This window comes from Tenrec ecaudatus, chromosome 6 (genome assembly GCF_050624435.1).
Source record: "Tenrec ecaudatus isolate mTenEca1 chromosome 6, mTenEca1.hap1, whole genome shotgun sequence".
Classification (NCBI taxonomy): Eukaryota; Metazoa; Chordata; class Mammalia; order Afrosoricida; family Tenrecidae; genus Tenrec; species Tenrec ecaudatus.
The window spans coordinates 87,104,922-87,128,560 of record NC_134535.1 but is presented as its reverse complement, the minus strand read 5'-3'; the positions used below and the strand labels follow the sequence as shown (position 1 = coordinate 87,128,560).

Here is a 23,639-nt window from a genome sequence, read left to right as displayed (position 1 = left end):
ATTCCCTTGTTCCATTTGTCAACTGCCTCATATCCACGTGCACGTTCTGTAAAAGCCCAATGCGATGTTCTGGAATTCCCATTCCCGTTCCCCAAGGTCGCCCACAGTTTATTACATGCCGCACAGCCAGATGCCTTGGTACGTCAGTCAAACACACGTAAACATCTCTCTGGCTTTAAAACAGCGAACCACACTCAAAAGGTTAAACCCACCAGAAGCGCTTTGGAAGAAAGATCTGATGGCCTGCTTCCGAAAGCCCTGGGCAGCCCAGTCCTCCTTGGACTTGACTCCAGAGTAATGGGCTTGTTTCTCACGACGTGCTGGATGCTCCAGCGATGCTTGTCTCTGATGCTGGCGCGGGGCATTCACACGCCCTGTGATGTAGGCACTGCTATTGTTGAAGACATGGCGCCTCTGAAGTGTTCGACAGCTTGCCCAAACCTACACAGATAGCAAGTGGCCCGAGCAGGATCGGAACCCCGATTTTTTTTTTCCGTTACCCATCTGAGTCTGTCTGCTCTACTTGTCTGCAACCATCTGTCTGTAGTCTGTCTTCTCCCCTTTGGCGGTGAGGCTTTGGGGTGGGGGTAGTGACTCGTTCATTGTCCTACCCCCACCCAGCACGGAGCTCGATTGCTCCGCAGGGGAAGGTTGAGGCTGTCTACAGCTCCTGTCAAGTTTAATGTCACTCCATCCGAATCCCGCGGGGCAGACCGATTGGTTTCAGGTTTATCCTTGTGGGGAAGTAGCACCACCTAGTGGTGGAGCCCAAGCTGATTAAAAAACAAAAACAACAAACGAACCAAACGTCCTGCCATCCTGTTCTGGAGAGGGTCCGACTGTACCTCTTTGCCGGTTTCAAGTTGCTGACCTGGCGGATCGCAGCCCCTCGCATCACTGCAGGCCTCCATTGCCCCTCCTGGTGGCTCCGTGTGTCCCAGAAAGAATTATGCTCCCGAGATTTTCAAGGGCTCATATTTGGTGGGCAGACCTTCCTTCCCAGAAGCCTCTTGGTGGGCTCGAGTCTCTCTCGGTGGACAACCAACCCTGGGACTGCACTTCACACACAGACGGTAGATCATCCAGAGCTGGGGAGGCTGGGGACACCTTCCCAGGGAGGCGGCTCTGTGACTACAGTACCTCTCCCTGCAGCCCAAGGGACAGCCTTCCAACCCACCCTCCCAGGGCAGAGCAGCCCACTCCCACCGGGTGGGCCTGGCCTCGCAATGCAAAGGGCCCCTAGCCCGGCCAGCTCTTGACTGAAGAGGCCCGCCTCGCTTCCTGGGGACAGCTCGGTCTTGGACTGAGTGGGACCTGTCAGCGCAGACATACGCAAACCCAATTCCTTGTTCGCAGCTGGGGAGGGGCGAGCTTTATTGAGACCTGCGCAGAGCCCAGCTGCCTCCCTCCACCCAAGCCCTTCATAGCGCCCTCTGCTCTGAGCTACATTCCAGAGGAGACACGGCTGTAACCTCACCCCGAACAGATCCCTGTACCTCACATAGGGTATGCCCCCCGGGTCCCCACGTCCCTCCTGGCCTGCTGTACTGCTGGCCCTCCCGGAGCCCAGCCACCTCCGGTACCTCACAGGTTTGTCCACACTGAGCGGCAGCTGCCCAAAGGATGCTGGTGTGGTCGTGGCCATGCTGGGGGTGCCAGGTGTCGCTCCCCGCTTGTCACCCTGCAGCACCAGCAGCCTCTAAGGATCCCCAGGAGAAGCTGCAGGAAATGGCCCCAAGGGCTGCAGCCGCTCCAGACAGGCCCCGGTTGCCCACAGGACGGAGCGAATCACTGTTTCCTGAAGTCGTGGTAGCTCGTTTATAGCACAGCAAGCTCTGCGCCTCTCCATCCCTGGGCCTGGGAGCTGATGTTCTTTTACGTCTCTTTTGAGAGGCAGATCTGTTCCCAGTAGCTCAGGGGCGGGCAGCATAACTTGGTGTTAGGGGGAGATGGTCCCAACATATCTTCATGTGGTGTCAAGCCTGTGTGCACTGGCTAGTCTGCCCAACAGATGCATCTTGTGTCAGAATCCTCAGGTGCCCTCTGCACGGACCACGCTGTCCAGTTGAACTTCCTGTGATGATGGACATGGTCTGTATCTGCCCTGTCCAGCACAGTGGCTGTGGGGTGATGGCACCTTTGAAATGCCATTAGTAGGACCAGGGAGCTAAGTGGTTACTTTCACTTCATTTTCATTCCTTTAAGTTTAAATAAGCAAGCACGGCTCCCCGGGTCCAGTCCAATCTGGCCAGGCTTGTGGCAGCTGCCTGGGTTTCTGAGCAGCTGTGTGCCGGAGGTCTTGAATGACCGTGGCCTTTCAGAAGGGCCCCCGGGTAATGTTTGCACTTTATTATTAGCAAGGGCAGCGGCTCGAATCCACCAGCGGCTCTGAGGGAGAAAGATGAGGCTGTCCACTCTCATAAGGACTGAGGCACCCCAGGGAGCTGTCCTACTCTGCTCTGTCATTGCAGTGGATTCTTTTTTATTTTTGTTCTTTCGATGAACCTAAAGAGGTGGAGGAAAGGTCTGGCGATGTCCATCTGTTAAAAGGACAGCCAAGGACGCACTGGGGAGCAGTTCTACTCTCGGATCCGGGAAGTTGCCTTCCTGGGTGATACACAGAGTCATCACAGGGCAGAGCTGAATGGCAGCAGGTTATTGGTGGTTGGTTTCTTAAAGCCTTTGAGAAGTTAATCACCAGGTCTGTCTTCTGAGGGGCAGCTAGGTGGATTTAAACCACCAACCTTTTGGTTATTAGCCGAGGATTTAACTGTCCGGGACACCCAGGGCCTCCACACATGTGCCTGGTGTCTACCGGATGGAGAAACACACCCGGAAATGTGATGGTTTGAAATCATCCCTTGCCAGCTGGAAGACCGTCTCAAGGTTCATTCCTCCCGGGAACAGTTGATCAGGAGACACGGGCCTGGAGACTCTGCGTTGCTCTAGAATGATCGATGTACGCGAGAGACTTCTGGCTGCTCTCGGCGCGCAAGCTTGGCAAGCTTGGCACATCCCCAGCAGAGCTGGCCCGGCCCATTTATCCAGGTGCTGCCTTCCTTTCTCTCAGTCCGTAAAAGTTTCAGAGTCAAACAGCACCCCGAGCCCCATCTCCAATCTCCACTCCCATGCCCTCCCAGCGCGATGAGCTTGCGCTTGTGGTTTGAGATCTTTTCTAATTACACTATGTTACACCGACAGGTTCTTGGCTCAACTTATTCTAAATAAATACCAAGGGCTTCAAAAAGCTCACGGGGGGTGGGGGGGCTCCATGATCTTTTCACCCAGTTTCCCATGAGCGTCTTGAAGGTCCCCTGTACACTGGTTGGGCCTGACTCGCCCTTTCAAAAGTGCTGAGGCATGTCCTTCGGTGGAGGAGTTTGGGTTGGGGTCAGCTGCCAAGGGTTCGAATCCCATCTCTGTGACTTACCACTAGTGCAGCTTTGGGCAAGTCATCCCCACTGCTGAATGGACAGCCCAGTACAGTGAAGGAGAAAGCGCGTTGGCTTGCACAAAGTATTTATTTACAGCTTGCCACAAAGCAAGTGGTCACGTAAGCAGGACCAAATCTTTCTTCACTGCTTGACAAACTTCGAGCCAAGGTGTTTTCAAATTTTGATTTGTCCCCTCCCCTCTGGAAATTGCCCAGGAGGCACTCTTGAGTCCCCTTGCCTTGCTTTCCCCAGGCTTCACTTGGAGGCCCCTACTCGCTTCTCGTCCGCTCGCAGGACGACTTCCACCGTGCCCGCTCTCCCAGGGCCTCGTGTCTTTGGCATTTGGGGGCGTGGATACATGCCCACCTCCCCACTCTCTCATTCTGAGAGAAGGGGTCATCGCTCCTCCCGATTCCGGCCCCAGGACACTGCACTGTCTCCGTTCTTCTTGCCCTCCCAGTCCCTCGACTTCCCTTGGGCAGTGGCCTGGGCTGCTGTGGACTCCCCGGCTGGGGAACCGACATTCCCAGTCTCCAGCTGATTCCCCGAGGACCCAGAGCCTGAGGGAGAGCTGGGAAGGTGGAGACATTACAAGCACAATGCATTTTATTGGTAAGGCAACAGCATGATACAGGGCAGAGGCAGAGGCCCCACCGGGCCAGGTCAACACCAACACTGGAGGTGGGGGCAGGGGGCGGGAATCTGATTCACATTGAGACGAAGGCTGAGGTGCCCCCCACCTCCTTTCTGATGGGCCAGCAGGGAAGGACAGAAGGGACCTAGGAACCTAGGATCCAGCCTCGACCTGTCTAGAACTAGGGCTGCCCCCCAGGGCCTGGCTCCGCCCCTCCACCCCAGTCACTGCCATTGAGTCCATTCGAATCAGTGCCGCCCTATGAGTGGGTGCCTAGGCTGGAGTCAGCCACTAGGGGGTGGGCAGAGGTGCTGAGCTCAGCGTGCTATGTGAAGAGAGCTCTGGGCGAATGCACAGGCAGTCCTGGAGCTACCTCCCTCTCACGGTTACACGAGCCACTCACTCTTCGTGAAGAAGAGCCAGCTACCCCGAACGAGGGGCTGAAGGACGTCAGCAATTTCCCAGCTTTCTCTCCTACTGAAAAGCAAGCTGGGCCAATGTGTCCTGCAGCTAGACGCACACAAGAAGGGGCTCTCCCTGCTTTGTACCAACACCAACAGTTAACGTATAGATTTGCCCCCACGTCAACATCCCTCGATCCGTGGGGTACTTGGGACCATGGATCTGATTCTGAAAACCCTCGCCCGGCCAGCCCGCAGGAAGGGTGTTCTGTAATACGCACTGTGCCGTCTGCTTTCCAAAGCGGGGTCGGATTCCTCCCAGGAGCCTCAGGGCTCCTCTAAGGGCTTGGGTGCCACGCTCCCACTGTGCCCCAGTGCTGACAGAGCAGGTGCAGCTGGGGGCCCCGAACCCCATGACTCCTGGTGGACGAGCCTCCTGCCACACAGGCCCCTCCCACCTACAGCTCACGCTCACCACGCTCTGGAGAAAGTGGCCGTGAGTTCCCACTTCCTGGACTGGCCTGGGAGTCACAAGGAAGGCACCTTTTCCTGTCCTGCCTCATGGGCCCCCTGAAGCTTTTGGGAGGTGGAGTGAGGGGAAGAAGGGGACCCGCGCTACATCACTGCACCCCTAAATGCTCTCTCTGACCTCACGTGGATGAGCATCACTCTTGCAATCTTAGGACTGCTGGGGTCGGGGAGCATGCCTTGGGGCGCTGGGGCCTGCTTGTCTTCATCATCCATCCTGCAAGGGGGAAAAGATGTCCCGTCCCCCCCACCCCCCGGGACCCAGCTGCTAAGCAGAGAGGGCCCTATGTCTCCAGGCTCCAGGCTGGTCAGGAGATGGGGTGGTGGTGGGGGGGGCAATTTCATGTCAGGGTGAGGCCCCACCACTGCAGGTGGTGGTGTCTGGGCCAGGGAGGCAGCTTCTCCGCTGGGGCAGGGGTGGGGTGGGAGTGGGGGTAAGGCACTGGTGGGGGGAAGGGTAAGGGTGGTGCTGGGTGCTTTCCTGCGTGGGGACAACTCAGGCCAGCCACAGGGATCGCTGGTGGCGGAGGTAGGGCTACTGTCACACCAGCCCCTCAGGCTCCAGGTAGAGGAGTCGTGACCTGGTGGCAGGGACAACCTGTGGCCACCATCCACTACTTTTCTGTGAGGCCAGGTGTGGCCACTCTCTGCTGTCCAAGCATGGCTTTCTTCCTTCCTAGGGCCCCAGGCTGAGTGGGGTCCTGGGCCGGTGGCCCCAAGAATGGGGGGAAAGAAGTCCATCTGGAAGAAGGTGAGGCTACCACAGGGTCACTGATGGGAAGACAGTGGCGCTGAAGAACCGCACAGGTGCCTTGGCCGGTGGAGGTAGGGGAGGGACAGGTGTGACCTCAGTCACCTTGTTTCGGTCATCCTTGACGGTGAGCATCCTTGGCTGGCAGGATGCTCTGGGACCCCACAGCAGGAGGGGGTGGGAGAGGGGTGGGTAGGAGGAGCAAAGAGCTCCCCAGGGCTCTGGGCAGTGGGAGGAGGAGGTACGGGTCTCTTGGTCCCTGAGGAATGGGCGCTTTCCTCCTGCCTGCCTGCTCCCTTGACATCAGCCGCTTCAGGTGTGTGTGGGCATCCCCGGGCGGAGTCCTGCCCTCTACCCTGCTTGAGTTTCTGGGCCAAAGAGCAACTCCGCTGGACTGAGGTCTGCGGTGATGGGGCGACCTGGGGCCTGCAGGAGAGGGCGGGCGGCCTTGGGCTGAGGAAGGGCCAGAAGAAGCAGGGCCTGGACAGGGAGGAGGGGGCGGACTCCAGGGGGTATGGGCAGGGCTGCTGGGCAGCCCGAGGCTCCCTGGGGGAGGGCCCAGCGGCCGCCCAGGTCAGGAGATCTCGTTTCCGAACACCTCGAGCAGCAGGGGCGTGAGCTGCATGCTGTTCTCCGGCTGGAGGGACAGGCAGCGGTACTGCTTGGAGTGCTGCTCGTTGAGGCTGCGCAGGTCGGCCAGCTTCTGGATCATCTTGGCGTAGAGCAGGTGGCTGCCCGGGGGCGGGTGGCGGCAGCGGATGTAGGTCTGCAGCGTGTTGGACAGGCGGTCCTGGATGGCTTCGATGAGCGCCGCGTCCTGTACCCCAGGCCGGTCTGCGGGCCCGTGGCGGAAGGGGCACAGGAGCTCAGAACTGGGGGTGGCACCTCTCACACTCCCCCCACACCCCTGCCCACAGACCCCTAGCCCCCAGCCCTGCACCCTCCTAGGGCACCCCACCCACTCCCCCCGTACAGCTGCCTACCTGTGACACCCCTGCCCTGCCCAAAGCTCCTCATCGACTTCCCTCTGTACCCAGTGCCTCCCTCCCACCTCGCCTGCCCCCTCACCCCTTGCGCCCAGCTCTCCCGTCAGCGCCCCACTGCCCCGTCCTCGCTAGCCACCAAGCTTCCCCCTGCCTAGCCTGGCCTGGGGTGAGGAGTCGGCTCTGACTCACATGGATCCCACGTGACGGCACAGAACTGCCCCCAGAATGGGGTCACCTTTACAGGGGTGGACGGTCGTCAGAGCTGCTGGCTTAGGTTTGCACCTCCAACTTGAGGTTAGCAACCATTGACTGCTAGAGCTTCCCCAGGGAGCAGCTTAAAGACCCTCTTGACCTGGCCATCTCCCCAAGCCTACTCTGCATTCCATCGATCGATCCTCTATCGCCTGGCCAGCCACGTGACCGGGCACTTCCGCACTGTTAGGAGCCTCAGCCTATCAGGAATGAGCTCTGAGCTAGCCGCCGTTTGTGGCTTTCTCATTTTTCTCACTGCTGTCCAGACGATGCTGATGCAGAGAGGCCCTTTGGGACAGGGCAGGGCTGTCCCTGCGGGCTTCTGAGACTGTGAATCTGGACGTGGATAGAAAGCCTCCTCTGTCTCCCACAGAGTGGCTTGTGGATTTGAACAGCTGACCTTGCGGTGAGCAACCAATGCATCACCACAATACTATCAGGGCTCCTGTTACAAGCTCCTCCTTAGCTTCCCGGGCGAGAGGCTGGGTCTTGCCTCTGCCCGGCACAGTGCCCAGCCCTTGGGAGGTTGCAGCTGGGAGCATGGGTAAGGTAGGGCCTGTGTGAGCGCTGGCTGGCTGCGGGCTCCTTCTCCGGGCAGACACCATGCTCTGGACACAGTGCAGACTGGGGCAAGCCCGCTGGCCCTGGGCCTCACCATCAACAGACCACCCTAGGGACCTCTGCCTTCTCTCCTGCTTCCTGCCCAAACAGGCATACGGGGTCAAGGATCCCAGGACCCTGGCTCCAAAGCCAGTCAGCAACACCTATCCAATACCAACAGGGCTTTGCACTCTGCCCCCTGAAGGGAATGTTCTATCCGGTTCACACGAGAGCAAAGGCTGCTGGGGACCAGAGGCATGGAGGGCGGCCTGTGGCCTGGTGGGGGAGTCTGTAACTCTGCAGCGAGGAGACCCTGCAACGGGGCTGTGCCAACCCAACCAGGCAGAGAGACCCTTCCCGGGCTGCCCCTCCTTCCTCTCCTGTCTCCCTGCAAATGCCCCCCCCCCCAAGATCCTCGCTGTGAGGTGCCCTACCTGGGGAGACGATGCAGATGGCCATGAGCAGGACATGCTCCTCCTCGTGCAGGTTCAGCTTCTTCAGCCCCACCTGGAACTTGATGAGGGGCTCGATCAGCTCCAGGCTGTGTCCGGCTGTGCGAGAGAGAGGCCCGGCGTTGTGGGCAGAGCCGAGTCCCCGGCCCCACCCGTCTGGGAGCTGGGCAGGGGCGCACCTTTGGTTACGTCGTTGACTCGGTAGGTGTAGTCCTCGCTGCCGCAGGCCCAGGACATGCTGTCCATGGTGAAGGACTGGTTGGAGCGTAGCATGATGACCTCGATGGCGCTGGACTTGAGCAGCACGATCTGGTCCTCCGAGGTGAGGTCCCTGTTGGAGGGGCAAGCAAGAAAGGGGACCTTCAAGTCACGCACCTCAGCCGGGCGTTTCGGCAGGTGCGGACACGCCAGGTGACCGGCCGGTGGGGCCTCCACTGAGCACCTGGCAGCCTGGCCAGACAGCACAAGACTGTCCTTTGAGGGAGAACAAGTGAAGGCTGGGATCGCGACAGGCCGACAACTATGGCGAGCCGCTTTCTGTGGCCTTGGAGCGGGCTCCGACCGAGCAGCCAGTTAGAGAAAGAGACAGACGCGAAGGAAGCCTTGGTATTCGGCCATGAATCTAACGTCCGCAAATAGCGAGGCTAGATTTGTTCATGATTTGTTCATGATTTCCTCTCCCTCGTCCCGTTCTGGACCCTCCAGCGTGGCTGACTCCAGCACATCTTCCAGGCCCTGGGCCTCCCTCTCTGCCTCACCAGCACTGTCCTGGGGCAGAGTGCCAACCTCTCTTAGGAGGGGCCTCCTGGCTGGCATCTGGGCCTCCGTGCCCTCCGGTCCCCCAGCACTCTCTGGGTGGTGCTAGGGGGCAACACGGTGCCTGTGGTCAGGACTCCTCACTGGTTCTCTTGTCTTCCCAGGATCGAGCCTGTACACCCTCCCTCGACTACACGCTGTCTTTCCACCCTCCTCTCCCACGGAAACTCCAGTCCAGCACCCACTGGGCTACTTCACCTTCAGATAGCAACGTGACTCAGAGTGTGCGGCAGCTCCGGTCCCTGACAACCAGCTCCCAGTGCTCTATCTCTCCCTGCGTGGTTGCCATGGAGGGCCCTCCCCTCGCCCTCCTGAGCAGAATGCTGGCCGATCCCTTAGAACTCACTGTCTACTGCCTACATGCTGCCCCTGGCCCTTCAGCTTTGTGAGGGCTTTGTTTCTGCCGTTGGCTGCCACACAGTCACCCTCTGACTCACAGAGTTTCCCAGGTGCATGCACATCCAGCTGATGAGAGGGTCTGCGCCATCGGGGCTGGTGGCAGAGAGAACCTCTGTCACCATGGGGTCTTTGGCGGCTGCCTTTCAGAAGTAGGTGGCCAGACACCTTTCTTCCTGAGTCTTCTTGGTCAGGAGGCTCGGCGTCATCGCCCTACACAAGCCTTCACCGACAGATGGGTGGAGGCTGTGTGCTCACGAAGTGCCCTGGCCAGGAATTGAACCCATACCATCCACCGCATGGAAGGTGAGGTCTCAGCCCCTGAGTCACCACGGGCCTCATTGATGCTCACTTCTTGATGGCCTTGGCCCAGTCACTGGGCTCTGGGCACAGGGAGTCGATCAAGTCAGAGGTGTAAGATTGAGTCACGGGGCCCAGGGCTTGCCCCCCTCTTGCGAATCATGAGCTGGGCTTGTCTGAACGAGGGCTAGGACAAAGCAGAGCCCAGCCACGCTGCCACCGAATCTCCTGCCTTTCTCCTTCTGACCCGACGTTTCTTCCTGGATCCCCTTAGGCAGACGGCCCTCCTCTCTGGCTGGACCTCGCACACACTGCCCGTGAGCCCATGTGGACGCACAGAGAGCCCATAGGGCAGAGAGGGCATGGAGAACTGTCCCCGCGGGTTTCTGAGACCGTAACTCTTTACAGGACTGGAGAGCCCCATCTTTCTCCCAGAGAGAGCACTGGGGGTGTTGAACTGCTGACCTTGCGGTTAGCAGCCCAACGCATAACCACGACGCCACGCCACCAGGGTTCCTCGCGGCTGCCCGAGGACGTGTTAAAAAATACTATTAATAAAAGATGGGATGGGAGCAGCATGCCCTGATGAGCATTCTGCACCAACCGGAGGTCGGTGATGGGCAAGGGGAAGACGTGTGTGATCAGAACCCACGAGGTGCAGCACGGGAGAGAGACAAGGCGTCCTGTGAAGTTACAGCCTCGGAAACCCACAGGGCAGCTCTACCCTGTCCTGTAAGGTTGCTGGGAGTCAGCACGGACTTGATGGCAGTGAGTTTGGTTTGGGTTTCACGACACAGCAGGCTGGATCCCTGGGGGCGCAGAGGTTACAGCGCTCAGCTGCTAACCCAGAGGCTGACAGTTTGAACCCTCCAGGCATCTGCGAGAGAAGAATGAGGCAGTTTGCTTCCATAATGATTGAGAGCCTTGGAACCCCTAGGAGGGAGTTCTGCTCTGCCCGGAGGGCTGCCGTGAGTGGAGACAGACTCAGGATGGGCGATGAGATTGTTTTCAGTGCTGGTACTGCAGCTGCTAATGACAGGGTGTCTGAGACACTGAACTTTTCCCCAGGAGCTCCATCCACATTGAAGAACACAAGGAACAGGGATCACTCCCGTGTGGTTTTAGCTCATTAAACATGTGCAGTGCGGCACATTTACTGTCAGGGTTTTTGTTGCTTTAAAAAAAAAAGACCAAAAATTTCACCAAGGGTAAATACAAATTATTCATCAGCACAGTTAGCATCGTGAAATGCGTTTCCTTCCTTTGTCCTCCTCTTCCTTTTTTTCCCCTCCAAAGGTGCCTCAGCCCAGTTCTCAGGGAGCTACATGGTTTCACATCCCATCCAAATACTCCACAAGAGTTCATGACTCCCACAGGCCTTTTGTGAGGGGGGGGGGGCATGACGGATGTTTCCAGCTTCGGCTGCACTAAATAAGTCCATGAGGACCATTGTACACAATGCCCCTTGCTCAAGGTCCCCCTCAACACAGGACCAGAAAACAGACACATGTCCCCTGGGTGTTTGAGCCAGAGGAGAGCTTAATGGGGTCTCTGCTTATTATTCCTATGAAAGCAAACAGGGCAGGAAACCTCCCCTGCCCGGGGGTGCAGGGGCTTCCTCCGCGCAGCTCCAGCGGGGCCTGGGGTGGGGAGGTGGATTTCAAGGGACATGGATGAGTCCGCTGTTGGTCCTGCTTTGGCGGCCCAGGCTTGGCCTCTGCGCCTGCTCCCTGGACCTGGGTCCAGCTATCACCTGAAGGGTCTTCACACTGAGGCTACTTCTGAGCACCCACAGTGTGCTCTGACATGGGCTGCTGTTTCCTCTTTCCTGCCCCCACCCCCACCCTCTCAAGGCTGCCGTCAGCCCCCCACCACCTGTGTTCCCAGGCTCCCACTCCTCCAGCAGGTGTCGAGTGGAGCGCCTCTCTCTTCCCAGAGATCGTTTGTTTATGTGTCTATCTCTGCTATCGCAGCAGACACTGAATCCCTGGAGGCCTTGTATGCTCACCAGTTTATACAAGGACGCTGTCTGCTGGAGAGATGAACAGATGGGCGAATGTGGAGGGCTGGGCCCCCATGAGCCTTTGGCTCAGGGAAGGGAAGTGGCAGGGATGCTGAAGGCATTTAGCTGGAAAGGCTGGGCTGCAGCCCATTGGGCCTGGTTCCTCACCCACCACCCTTGGCAATGAAGCCTCGGGCTTCTTGGTTCTTGTACCCAAGGCTGCTCCCAGGCATGAAGCTGCCACTCCTGATACCACCTTCTCCATGCATCTTTCTGCAGGTGGACCAGGCTCGAGTTCGAGGCCGCGGGAAGAGCGCTCAAGGGAGGAGCCGGCCAAGGGCACACCACACTGCTGGGTGGGTGGTTCACACCCGGGCCAGGTGGTCCCACCCCACTTTGGTTCCAAGCCTGCATTTGAGGCTCCTCCTGCTCTCTACCTCCCCCAGCTCACTCACCCACACAAAAGTCTCATCTTGCCCTCCCCACACCCTCCACCGCCCCCGCCTACGGGCAGCAAGATCAAAGCTGCCAGAACGCAGCACCTACTGTTCTTTCACTTCTTGGGAAAACAGAACCCCCGAGCACACGGAAACCGGTAGAACCAGGGAGCTCTTGGCCTGGCCCTGCCTGGACCCACTGGAGCCTGGGCTTGGGCTACTGGCCAGGCTCAACACCACCCCCGTCTAGTCACAGAAGAGTGTCCGTAGCCCCATCTCACTAGAAAGCTCTTGCCAAGACCTGCCCCATTTTTATGGGAGAACATTCCACTCAGACATATCAAATCATGCTCAAGAGAGAAGCGCCAACCCAAGCCTGCTCAGGATCAATTGAATGGATTTTACAACAAGAGCTAGGCATCTCTAGCTCCCGTGCAAGTCTCTTGGGCCACAGTGCAGGGCTGGACTAGAGAACTCGGGGAAAGGAGAGGGACGTAGCCCAGCTGCGCTTCGGGCCCACCTAGGTCTGGCCATCTAATTCCCCCTAAAGGCAGCTCTTGAAAACGTTATGGAGCATAATCCTACTCTAACACATGCAGGCTCCCTGTGAGTTGAAGTTGACTTGTTGGTAACTGGTTTAAGAGCTGGAGACCAAGGTCATGGAAGAAAAGTGGGGTCTCGAGTTACTCCGGGTAGATGGGCAGCACTGGGGCGGGGGTGGCGTGAGGGTGCGGTCCAGTCAGTCCTGGTGCACAGTGACCCTCTTATAATGGAAGGAAACACCACCATGTGTGGTGTGCACTCAACACCTGCCATGCCTGAAGCCACGTGGCGGTCAATGGGCTGTCCATTTCCTCGAGGGGCGTCCTCTTTTTGGATGACCCCAGCCTCGCGTCTTTTTACAAGGACTGGTCTCTCCTGACAACGTGCCCAAAGTAGATGGGACAAAGTCTAACCCTCTTCTCTTCTAAGGGACCGTGGTTCCATCTGCTCAATCCCAGCTACTTAGAATCACCAAACTTGAGCATCTGGAAGGGCCGAGGGTCCATCTCCTTCACCTCCCACTGGAGCGGGGAAGAAGGGAACCTGGCTGGGCTGAGGACTGCCTTCACGTGAAGATCGGAAGTTGGTTGCTAGAGTGAACACACAGCCCGTGCAATCTCACTGTTTTACCCCAAACAAGCTTTTGGAATAAATGGCCTTTGCAAACAGTAGCCCAGAGCAGGGTGGGGCGGGGTGGGGGCGGGGAGAAATCCATGTGGGTTCCAAGGAAACCTCTGGAGGGTAAATCCCAGGCAGAGAGTGAGCCAGGCTGGGCCCCGGTTCTTGTTCCGGTTCCTGTCTCGCTGCCAGAGCGGCCCTCCCTCCTTCCTCTGCCAGCGCAATGTGCAACTCAGGAACTCAAATTGGGCAACCGCTGCAGGGTTCTCTGTGCCGCACAGCTGCCGCTGTCATTTCCGCAGGAGGAATCCCTGGCAGTTGGGCTGGTGTGGGTTACGTTACGACGCACTACGAACCTCACGGACGCATTTAGGACCATCCGTTTTTTGGGAGGGGGTACATCTTATTATTGGTAATAGGCACCACACATGCTCTTGCAGGAACGATGCTCTCCTTCTCAGGCGGCTTAGTGGTTCGGTGCCACGCCGTTAACGGCAAGGTGAGCAGTTCGAAACCATCAGCAGTGAATTCCTCAGGAGACAGAGGAGACTTTCTACTCTCAAAAAGAGTTCCAGTCTCAGAAACCCACAAGGGCAGTTCACCTGTCCTGCAGGGTCACTCTGAGTCAGAACTGACTCGATGGCAGTGAATTGGAGTTTTCATCATTCTCAGATCCCCGCTTGCAGATGTTCAATGCTAGGATCTACTCTTTAAAGCCTGGTCTACAATGAAGTTGGTGTTAAAGGGAAATTGGACAGGTGTCACTCTAACAACCTCTGACGACTGGAGAGATACCCAGCGGCCCCGACTCCAGCTTCACCCTTAAGCCTATTGAGGCTGACGTCATTGTAGACACGTCTACTCTTAGTCTCAAAAGCCATTGCCATCAAGCCGATGCCGACTCCTAGCGACCCTATAGGACAGGGAAAACTGCCCCTGTGGGTTTCCGACACTGTAACTCTTTCTGGGAGTAGAAAGCCTCGTCTTTCTTCCCATGAGCAGCCGGTGGGTTTGAACTGCCGACCTTGCATTTCAATGTATCACTGCTTTGCTACCAGTGCTCCACAGGAAGGCCTACCGTGTGGGATGTCATGCAGCGTTTTGTACCTTAAGAAGCATCAGTTGTTAACAAGTAATGTCAGAACAGACTTACAGCAGAGTTTTGGGAACAGAGCCCCCAGCATCAGCCAGCCGGGGACTACGTGTAACAGAGGGCCAGCTGTCTCAAGGTTAGGAAGTACCGGCTTTAGTTCTGTGAATCACCATGTTCCAGAAGGAAGTTAAGGTCTTCGGTGGCACAAGGGAGCCCTGGGGGCATCGTGGGCTGCACATTGGACTGTTAACCAAGAAATCGGCAGTTCAAAGCCACCAGCTTTGCCACAGGAGAAAGATGAGGCTGCCTACTCTAGTAAATGTTCCCCACTTGGAAACCCACAGGGAAGTTCTACTCTGCCCAGCAGGGTTGCCAGGAGTCAGAATCGACTCGATGACATTGAGTCTGGTTTGCTGTCATTTGGGTAGTACAAGTGGCTAGCGATTAACTATGAACCTAGTCGTTTGCTGGTTTGAACCCATTCAGCGGTCCTATGAAAGACAGGCCTGGAGAACTGGCCCCGTTAAAGCTTCTCACTCACTCACTCACTCACTCACTCACTCACTCACTCACTCACTCACTCACTCTCGACTTGAGTCGGACTCACAGGGACCCTATAGGACAGGGCAGAACTGCCCCTATGGGTTTCTGAGACTGTCACGCTTTTCCTGGGAGTAGACTTGCCTTTCTCCCTCGGAGGGGCTGGTGGTTTCAAACAGCTGACCTTGCTAATCCACTATGTCCCAAGAAAAATCTCAGCGGGGTCAGCTCTTCTCTGTAACACAGAGATCACCATGAGAATGAATGGACTCAGTATCAGAGGGGTGTGTGTGTGTGTGTGTGTGTGTGAAATGTAGAAGTTTGGACAGCAACGCCCAGGTTCCCTGCACATCCGAGAGGCCTGTAAACAATAAACAGCATCTCATATTAGTCCCCACCCAAGCCTCCTCTCATTCCCGGGGTGCCACCGCCGAGCCTGAGCATCGGGAGCTAGTAGGCGGGGCCTGGGAGGTGTAGTTCTGTGCCTATACCAGCAGCTATGGCCACCACACGAGATGACGATAACATTGCTCATTTACTTCTATTTCCCAATCCTATTGTCTATGTATTTGTTGGCACCGGTGCAAACTAACTTCTGAAAGTAAAGAGAATGTAAACGTGCGAGACAAATAGCGAGACAACGATGGCTACTAAAAACATCAACCGGGTATGTCTCTGAGACCATTTAATAACCAGGAGGACTATGCCCGCCACGGAGATCTAAACAACCAAGTGTCTGTTGTAAGCCGCACCTCAGGCCGGGCCCGTGGACGGATCCCTCACAGGGGATGTTCACTTTCCACACAACTTCTGATGCCTCTCGACTCGGTCCAACAACAACAGTCACCGCACGGTCAGGAAATTGGCTTGTTGTGTGATTTTGGAAGAAGGACGCCCCAGCCATGCCGTGATGTCAGCAAACCTTTCCTCTGTGGGACTCAGATATGACCCACCTATGGACGTACTCACGTCACACCTTCTTCCTTTTCGTCTGAGCGGTGGCTGGTCATTGTCACATGTCGTCAAGTGGGTCCTGACTCGGGGCAGCAGAAGGGAACACTGCTCGGTCCTGTGGCTGCCCCATCAGCCTTCCTGTGTTTGGGCCCCTGGTCGCAGCCTCAATGTCCATCCCTGTCACTGAGGATCCCTGTCTGTTTCCCTGACACTCTGCTTTACCAAGCCTGACGTCCTTCCCTAGCGACCGACCCCTGTCATAACACGCCTGAAGTACATGAGGCAGCATCTCACCACCTTGCTTCTGGCTCTACTTTCTTCCAAGACAGATTTGTGCATGATATAGTCAATATTCTCCCCCCCCCACCAAGGATTTCATTTTATTTGGACCCTCAGTCAATGCTCATCAAAGCAGTATTCTAAACCACAAATGATGTATCACACGGGACAAATCTGTCACACATCACTTAAGGAATTAAAAAGCAAAGATGTCACTTTGAGAACTAGAGAGTACCTGCCCTGTTGAGAGCACCTGCCCTGCTGTGGTTAGGTGCCACCCGGTCAATGCCATCCCATAATGAACTGAGGCACAGCAGAGCCCCACACTGTGTGGTCCTATGCCATTCTGACAACTGTTCCTATGCTTGAGCCCATTGGTGCAGTAATCTCCTTTTTAAATTTTCATTTAAAAAATCATATGATATAGTCAATATTCTTCACCAACACCATAATTCAAGGGCATCAACTGTCCCTCACTTTCCCTTATCCACTCAGTCGTCCGAGCCACCTTCTTCAGGGTCCAACTTTGGCACACCTCGAGAGAGAGGTGCTGAACAGCCTCCGGCTTGGGCCAGGAGCAGCTTAGTTCTCAAAGTGACATATTCGATTTTTAATACTTTGAAGAGGTTCTTTGGCGACAGAACTGCCCGATGCCGTAAATTTCAGTGCTGAGTGCTGTGGGGAGGGGTTCATGCAGGTCTAATGCAAAGGGAGGTGGTACAAGCATTAGACTCCAGCCAGCCAGGGTGGACACGATCTGAACTCGAAGCTCTAGACCTGCTTCTGCTACCTTGGCTTCAACACCAGAAAACAACCCTGGCCTAGTCACTGAAGTCCCTGGACTTTTGTTCTGTCCACCAGAAGATGCTCAGGGTGGACGAGTATTCCCAACACTGGCTGAGCTGGGGAGCACCAAATGCACGCCCAGAAATAGAGATCCCGGGGCCTAACTCCCTAATGGAACACTGGTGGCACAATGGCTAGACGTTCAACTTCAACCAAAAGGTCAGAAAGGTTAACCAAAAGGTTCACCTTTGACCAGGAGGTTAGAGGTCACCAGCCACTCGGTGGGAGAATGATGGGGCTGTCTGCAACTTTGGAAGGCTTACAGCCTTGGGAATCTATGGGGCAGCTCTGCCACTCCCCTGAAAGGCCAACATGAATCAGAATCTACCTCACGGCTGGCAGCAGGCTTGCTTTTGGTTGGGGGCTGACCCCAGAGATTTGATGCAGGTGGTCTGGGAGAGCCATGGACAGGGGCGGCCTGCAAGGCTTCTGCTAGCTCGGCCCAGCATCCTGACTCTGTTTCTCCGATGTCACAGAGCGTCTTACCTGAACCCTGGTATCATCTTGGCAAAGCCGATGACCTTTTGGATGCTGTAACTGACCAGGTCAGCCAGGTGGGGCAGCATGGAGAGCTGGGACAGGCCTAGAGTCATCGAAGGGTCGTCAGGATCGTCTCTGCTCAGGTCCAAGCTGGAGAAGCTGGGCGGCCCCATCAGGTCTGAGAAGAGTGAGGGAAGACACGGAACCATGCACAGATATTCAAGGACTTAAGGATACACAGGTCTCCTGTCCGGCCCCATGAGGACCTCCTGGACTGTTTCTCTCCAGAGGGTCACTGCTCGGGCCCTGGCTTCCTCTGAGAGGCCTCTGTGCTCTTCTGTCAGCAGCACTGGGGCAATAAGCTCCCTTAGCCAGAGACCGTCAGAGAAAGAATAGTTCTGAAGGCCTCAACTGAAACTTGGCTGTCCCTGATGACTGCAAATCAGAAACAAATTTGGGACTCATGAGCTTGTGCGGGGGGAATGCTCCACCTTGCTAATGAGCAAGGACATGCCCACTAGTTCACCCACATGCTTCTCCTCCAAAACGAGACATAAGTTCCTACTCAAAGCAGGTCTAGAGGCCAGAGTGGACTGGAAAGACAGAGTGGACTGGAAAGGGCTTCCTTGTTGTGGTAGTGATACAATCATTTGTCAATATGAGGATTAAGAGTGAAGGAGTGGAGTCTAGCCTGTCAATCAAGATATAACCAATGAGGCCTCTGTGTGGGCATGGCCTTCTCCTGAGAATTCTGGGAACTCCTGTACTTCCTCCTTGGAGGCAGCAGACACCTCTCTCTCTCTCTCCTCACTCCCTGAGATGGCACTCTACTGACAAGACACATAGTGTTATGCCCTGCGAGATGGAGAAGCCACATGGACCTACCCTGATGCAACCAGACCTCTGGAGCTGGAGAAGCCACGTAGAGACCCCTGCCAGCACTGAGAGGTTTACAGCACCACTGGATCCACAAGACTTCCAACCCACTAGCCTGTGAACCTCCTGCAATCATGGTGTCATTGCATGTGATTTGTGAGTCTGAAGAGGACTTTATAGATTGGTATCAGACATATGGGCTAATATCAGACTTGATCTGAACTGGGTCAGGATGCTTTCTCAATGTGTAATTACCCTTTCTATAAAGCTCTTTCTTATAGACATATGAGTTTCTATGGATTTGTTTCTCTAGTCCAGCCTGACTGACACACTTATGGAAGCAGACTGCCACATCTTCCTGTTAGCAGGCAAGTGCTTAACCAGCGCATTAATAGGGGTCCTGGAACCGGAAACACATATGCTTAAACGGCGATGCCACTCAAGATGTGGGCAGGAGGCACCCTCTGTGGGCTGGCGTGCCGACAGAGATGCAAGCTGGGCCAGCCCTCTAGAAAACTATCTGACAACAGGACTCAAAAGCCCACAACAGGCTATTCTCTCTGACTGTTCTATAAAACTCGGCAGATGGGAAAAAACCAGCATGTATGCAAACAGTTAGCCACATGCACACCAGGACACTCTCAAAACAGCCTAGAGATATGGCGATGGAAAACGGAGATGGGTCCTTGAACATGCATGTCCTTGCACACTAGGCAGTCGCTAAGCATGTTATGCCAGGGGGACACTGAATGCCATGGGACTCTGCTACCATCACGCGAGGAAAGCAAGTTGACAGATGGCATTACACACCACTCCAGTTCTGAGTATGCACACAGCATGTGCTGAAGGGGAAGAGATGCACCAGGTGCCACCAAGGGTGAGCTTTCAGACTCAGCGGCCACAGGGGACTCAAGATTACGGAGCCAGAGACACATAGAAAGATCTCTGTGGGTGCGTGTATGTGTACACATGTATGCATCGATGTGTACATATGTGTGTACACAGACATGCACAATAGATACATGGATACATATATGTGAGTATGCACACTGAGAGGTCTATGTATAAATGTATATGATAGATACATATAGATTGGTAGATACCTAGGAACATAGGTATATACAAATTTCAGAAAGTTTGTGGGAAAGTCTTTTATCTTTGAAGTTCCATTTTCTGTGAACTTTTTGAAGCCTGCTTGTTGTGCTGTATTATATATTTATTTGGTTTTTGTTTTTTAAACGTCCAGCGTGAGCATGCAAGGCTCTAGTCTAAATATTTCAAAATGAAAGCAGACACTTGTTTGAATCCTCAGCTAAATCTCGTAGAACCCGTGCGAGCCAGGGTTTAACTGGGGAAGGGGGAGCCCGTCGAGGAAGGAAAGCCCCGGCAGTGCTTGCCACTCGGGGGCTGTGATAAAGCTGCCCTCGGCCAAAGGAGGAATGTCGGGACCCTGGCGAAACCAGGCCATCCCGGTGAGTTAGTTCTAGCTCTTGCCGGCTTTCTTCCCTGTGCCTGCTGAGCACAGCACTGGTGGGTGGGGACCTTCAAAGGAATTCACTTCTGTTGCTAGGAGCCCTGGTGGTGTAGTGGTTACGCGTTGGGCTGCTAACCACAAGGTTGGCAGTTCAAAACCACTCTGTGAGAGAAAGAGGAGGCTTTCTACTCCCCTAAAGAGCGACCATCTCGGAGACCCACTGGGCAGTTCTACCCTGTCCTGCAGGGTCACCGGGAGCCGGCGTGGACTGGATGGCAGAGAGGTCCTTTGGAGTGTTCACGTTGTTGCAGGCCATTGAATGGTTCCAACTCCGGCTGGACGATCCTTAAGCTAAACTCTATGCAAGCAGATCACCGAGTCTCCTCCCGGAAAGCAGCGGGTGGGTTTGACCCTCCGACACTCCAGTGAGCAGCCAAGCACTTAACCATGGCTGCCACGACTCCTCCTGGGACGGGCCGGAGGGTGCCAAGCCACAGAGCCACGCAGCAGTCATATAGACTGACTCTCACCTGCCCCAGGGAGAGTCACCTACAAAGGGAAGTGCATGCATGGAGGGCCGGTCCACCCAGGCAAGGGCCACTGCGAATTAGGCCCTCTCTCCGGAGACCTAAGGGCAGGGGGTCGGGGTGGGGGTGCAGACCCCACACTTGGCTCCCCCTGCTGTCCCTGTCCATCAGCTGTCCTGGATTTGCTGGCTGAGTCTGGAGGGACTGAATCCCAGGATGCTGGTCACCCGAGACAGTGGGCCATCCCATCCTTGCCCTCTTGCCGAGCCCCAGCAGGGGGCAGCAGGGGTGGGACAAGGCCTGGGCAGAGAAGACAAGGAAAGGCAGAGAAGCCGCAGGGAGGACCAAGAGGAAGGCAGGAAGGGGCCCTAAGAAGACAAGCACAACCAACAGCAGCTGGACTCAGTGAGTCAGAAGTGCCAGCCCCTCATTGCCACCTGCATACAGGAGCCCCTCTCCTGCCCTGGGGAGGGGTCTGCCTGAGAGAACAGGCCTCTGTTTCTTCTCAGCACAGGAGCTTGGGCACGTTGCCTTTCCAACTGTCACCGCCCCCACCCCCACCACCCCGCCGCTGCAGACACACGTAGAATTTGTGAAAGAGGAGCTCTGCTGAGAGACACTGGCCCCTGTGAGCCACTCATGTTAGCCCTTCCCGGCAGCTCAGGGCCAGGACGCCCAGGGAGCCAAAGGCTTCTCGCCCCCCTGGGTGGTAGGGTCCTCTTTACCTGGCGAGGCGGAGTAGTGGTCTGAGGAGGAGGAGTCCCCCGAGAAGCTGGGGGTCTCTGGTGAGGAGGAGCTGGAGGGGCGGCTCTCTTCATGCTCTTCCCGGTGAACAGGGGGCTAGAAGGAAGGCAGACAGGTGTCAGGCGTGACACTCGCATTTCAGGGTCCCCTTCCTGCCTGGTCCCTGATCTCTGGGCGGGATGGCTTGGGTGAGGGTGGGGGTGGGTGGCAGTGGGTGACAAGAGGAAACTCTCCAGAGTCAGGCCACCCCTCCCCTTGGTTCTGCACCAGGAGGCCCCCCGCCCACCCTGGGTGCCCCCTGTGCTTTGTGGCTCAGGGTCAAGCGGGGGTGGGTGGGTACAGGGTGCGCACCCGGAACTGGCTGAAGTCGGCGTAGGTGGGGTCGTAGGTCTTGTGGTGGGCGTCCAGCAGGATGGCGATGATGCCCCGCTGCTCCTCCGACAGCCGGGGCCGCAGGCTGTCTTTCAGCGCCTCCTCCTCCTTCCGCTTCAGCACCATCTCCCGCTTCCGCTGCACCTCCTCGTCGGTCAGGATGACTGTGGGCCGGACGGGGAGGTGGAAGGTGAGCCCACAGAAGGCCCAAGCTGCCGGGGGTGGGGTGACCCCTCACACTAAAGGACCTAGGCCAAGCCCGCTGCCTGAGTCCTGTAGCCCCATGGGTGGGAGCCAAGGGAAGCTGTCCAACAGCTGGGGTCTCTGGGTTCTCAAGACCAAGTTGGACCAGCTGTTGGCACCCTCCGGACCTTTGTCCTTATAAAACGAGAGGCTGGTGCCCTTGTTCCTTCCTCTGTAAATTGGGGGGGGGGGTGAGGTGCTTGGCTGCCACAGAGTTGGAATCTCCTGGATGGCAGAAGGGGCGGTTTTCTGTGTAGGTGGGCAGTCATGTCAACCTCACACAGGTGACTCTTGTGAGAAGGGAACACAGGCCCGGCACAGAGCGGATGCTCAAAGACCATTAGTTCTCCTCTCCTCATCCCCCCACTTCCCAGCCCCCTCCCCCTCCCCCCCGATTCCCTGACCTTGGTGGAGACATCAGGCGAGAGTGGCCAAGAAAGTGTGTGGACGTTCCCAGCACTGGGTGCCCAGAAATGCTATGGGGCATCTCCAGACACGGAATTCAGGCATCTGATCTGCTGACCAAGGCAGAGAGACGTGGCCTCTTGGGACCCCTGGGAAACCACCCCTCGACATCTCTGTCATCACAGCCACTTGACGTCCCCCATTCTGATGATGCTTGAGACCTTCTCCAGATGCTAGTCTGGGTATCCAGCCCTGGGTGACCCCATGTCACCTCGGGCTCACCGTGCAGGGGCTTCTGGGATTTTGCTGCCTCACTTGGGTGGACGGCTGCCCGGGAGGGCGGAGGCCGGGAGCGGGGATGCCTGGCACAGCAGCCGGGCAAACAGACCTCATGGCTGGGGCTTGCAGAGCGCTGGCGGCAGGAGTGGGCACTGGAGCCCTGGCCTGTAGCTACTTGCTCTGTGCTGGCGCTGCCAGGGCATCTGCCCACAGCATGGGGGAATTTCACAAGAGCGGGGAAAGGAACCAGAGCCCTGGAGCGGGTGGGTTCCGGGCTTTCAGAAAGGCACATTTGGGTGTCCTCAGGTCTGGTGAGGACCCGAGGTCAGTGAGGGGAGGGAGAGCCAGCCGATGGGAGATGGAAGTGGGTAACCAGAGCCACGGGCACATGGGAAAAGGGGAGCCCGGGGCAGAAGATGCACTGTCTGTTCCCTGAACAGTGGATGTAAACCAGACCAAGAGGAGGGCTGGGAGGAGGCCACACCCAGCTATTGACTCACCTGCCCCAGGAGCTGCCAACCCTCCTCCCACTGAGGGTGTCTGCTCAGAGCCTAAAAGGTCAAGCAAGGTGGGAGAGGAAGGAGCAGGGAGCACCCAGGAAGGCCGTGTGCAAGGCCCCCGCCTGGGGAGCCCAAGAGCCGGTGTCTGGTCTTTCCTGCTTGTCTGAGTCAGTAGTGGGCGGGGTGAGGAGCTGACACAGCCTTCCAAGACTTGGAGTCACCACCCCCCACTCACGCCCCGTGACTCTGTGGCATCGCTCTCACCCAGAACCTTTCCCAGCTGCCTACCACGTAGCAGGTCCCAATCAACGCTGAGGTTTGCCATGGTACGACTTCGATTCTGCCAAACCTCCCCGCCTCAACACCCCCCCCCCCCGCCCCCGTGTCCCAAGGCCTCTGGACACGGCTTCTGTTTGACTTGAGTTGGTGTTGCTGAGCACTGAACACGACGAGCCGCTTACTCTTTGCTCGCCGGGCTGCTCCTTGTGCTGGACGTCTCTCCCTCTGGTCCTCTCTCTCCCACGGGCATCTGTTATCCCCACCCCCCACGTGCCCCCGGCTGCTTTTACCGGGAAGCCTTTCCGATTCTGCCGGAGCTACACGGGTCTCTCATTTCTGGTTCCGGTTGCACATCTGGGTCCTTGCCATACATGTTGCCACCCATGTTTGTTAGCCTCCGTAAGATTTAATGCTGTTTCTAATAAATGTCTCTAGCCAGAGCTTCACAAGTTCAAGGTCCGCTAGACTGTTGGCTATTGGAGGGCAGGGCCTGATTTCTTCCACAGAGGCCAGTCCGACGGGGGCTTCCTGGCCGTGGTTGGTGCTTGCTCACAAGTCTGCTGGATGAATTGTACTGTTAGCAAGGGATTCTCGTGGG

At 56.6% G+C, this 23,639-nt stretch overlaps 1 protein-coding gene across 1 annotated transcript in view; it reads right to left on the bottom strand.

The window, feature by feature from the left end:
• Positions 1 to 4,022: 4,022 nt before the first annotated feature.
• Positions 4,023 to 23,639, bottom strand: part of VDR (vitamin D receptor) — a 58,358-nt gene continuing 38,741 nt past the window's right edge. The window contains exons 7-12 of the mRNA XM_075551818.1: positions 21,315 to 21,499; positions 20,945 to 21,059; positions 17,349 to 17,520; positions 8,218 to 8,369; positions 8,021 to 8,137; positions 4,023 to 6,582 (exon numbers count right to left, since the gene is read on the bottom strand). Coding sequence (XP_075407933.1) covers positions 6,323 to 6,582; positions 8,021 to 8,137; positions 8,218 to 8,369; positions 17,349 to 17,520; positions 20,945 to 21,059; positions 21,315 to 21,499 — 1,001 coding nt within the window. The 3' untranslated portion in view covers positions 4,023 to 6,322. The remainder of the gene's footprint in view (positions 6,583 to 8,020; positions 8,138 to 8,217; positions 8,370 to 17,348; positions 17,521 to 20,944; positions 21,060 to 21,314; positions 21,500 to 23,639) is intronic.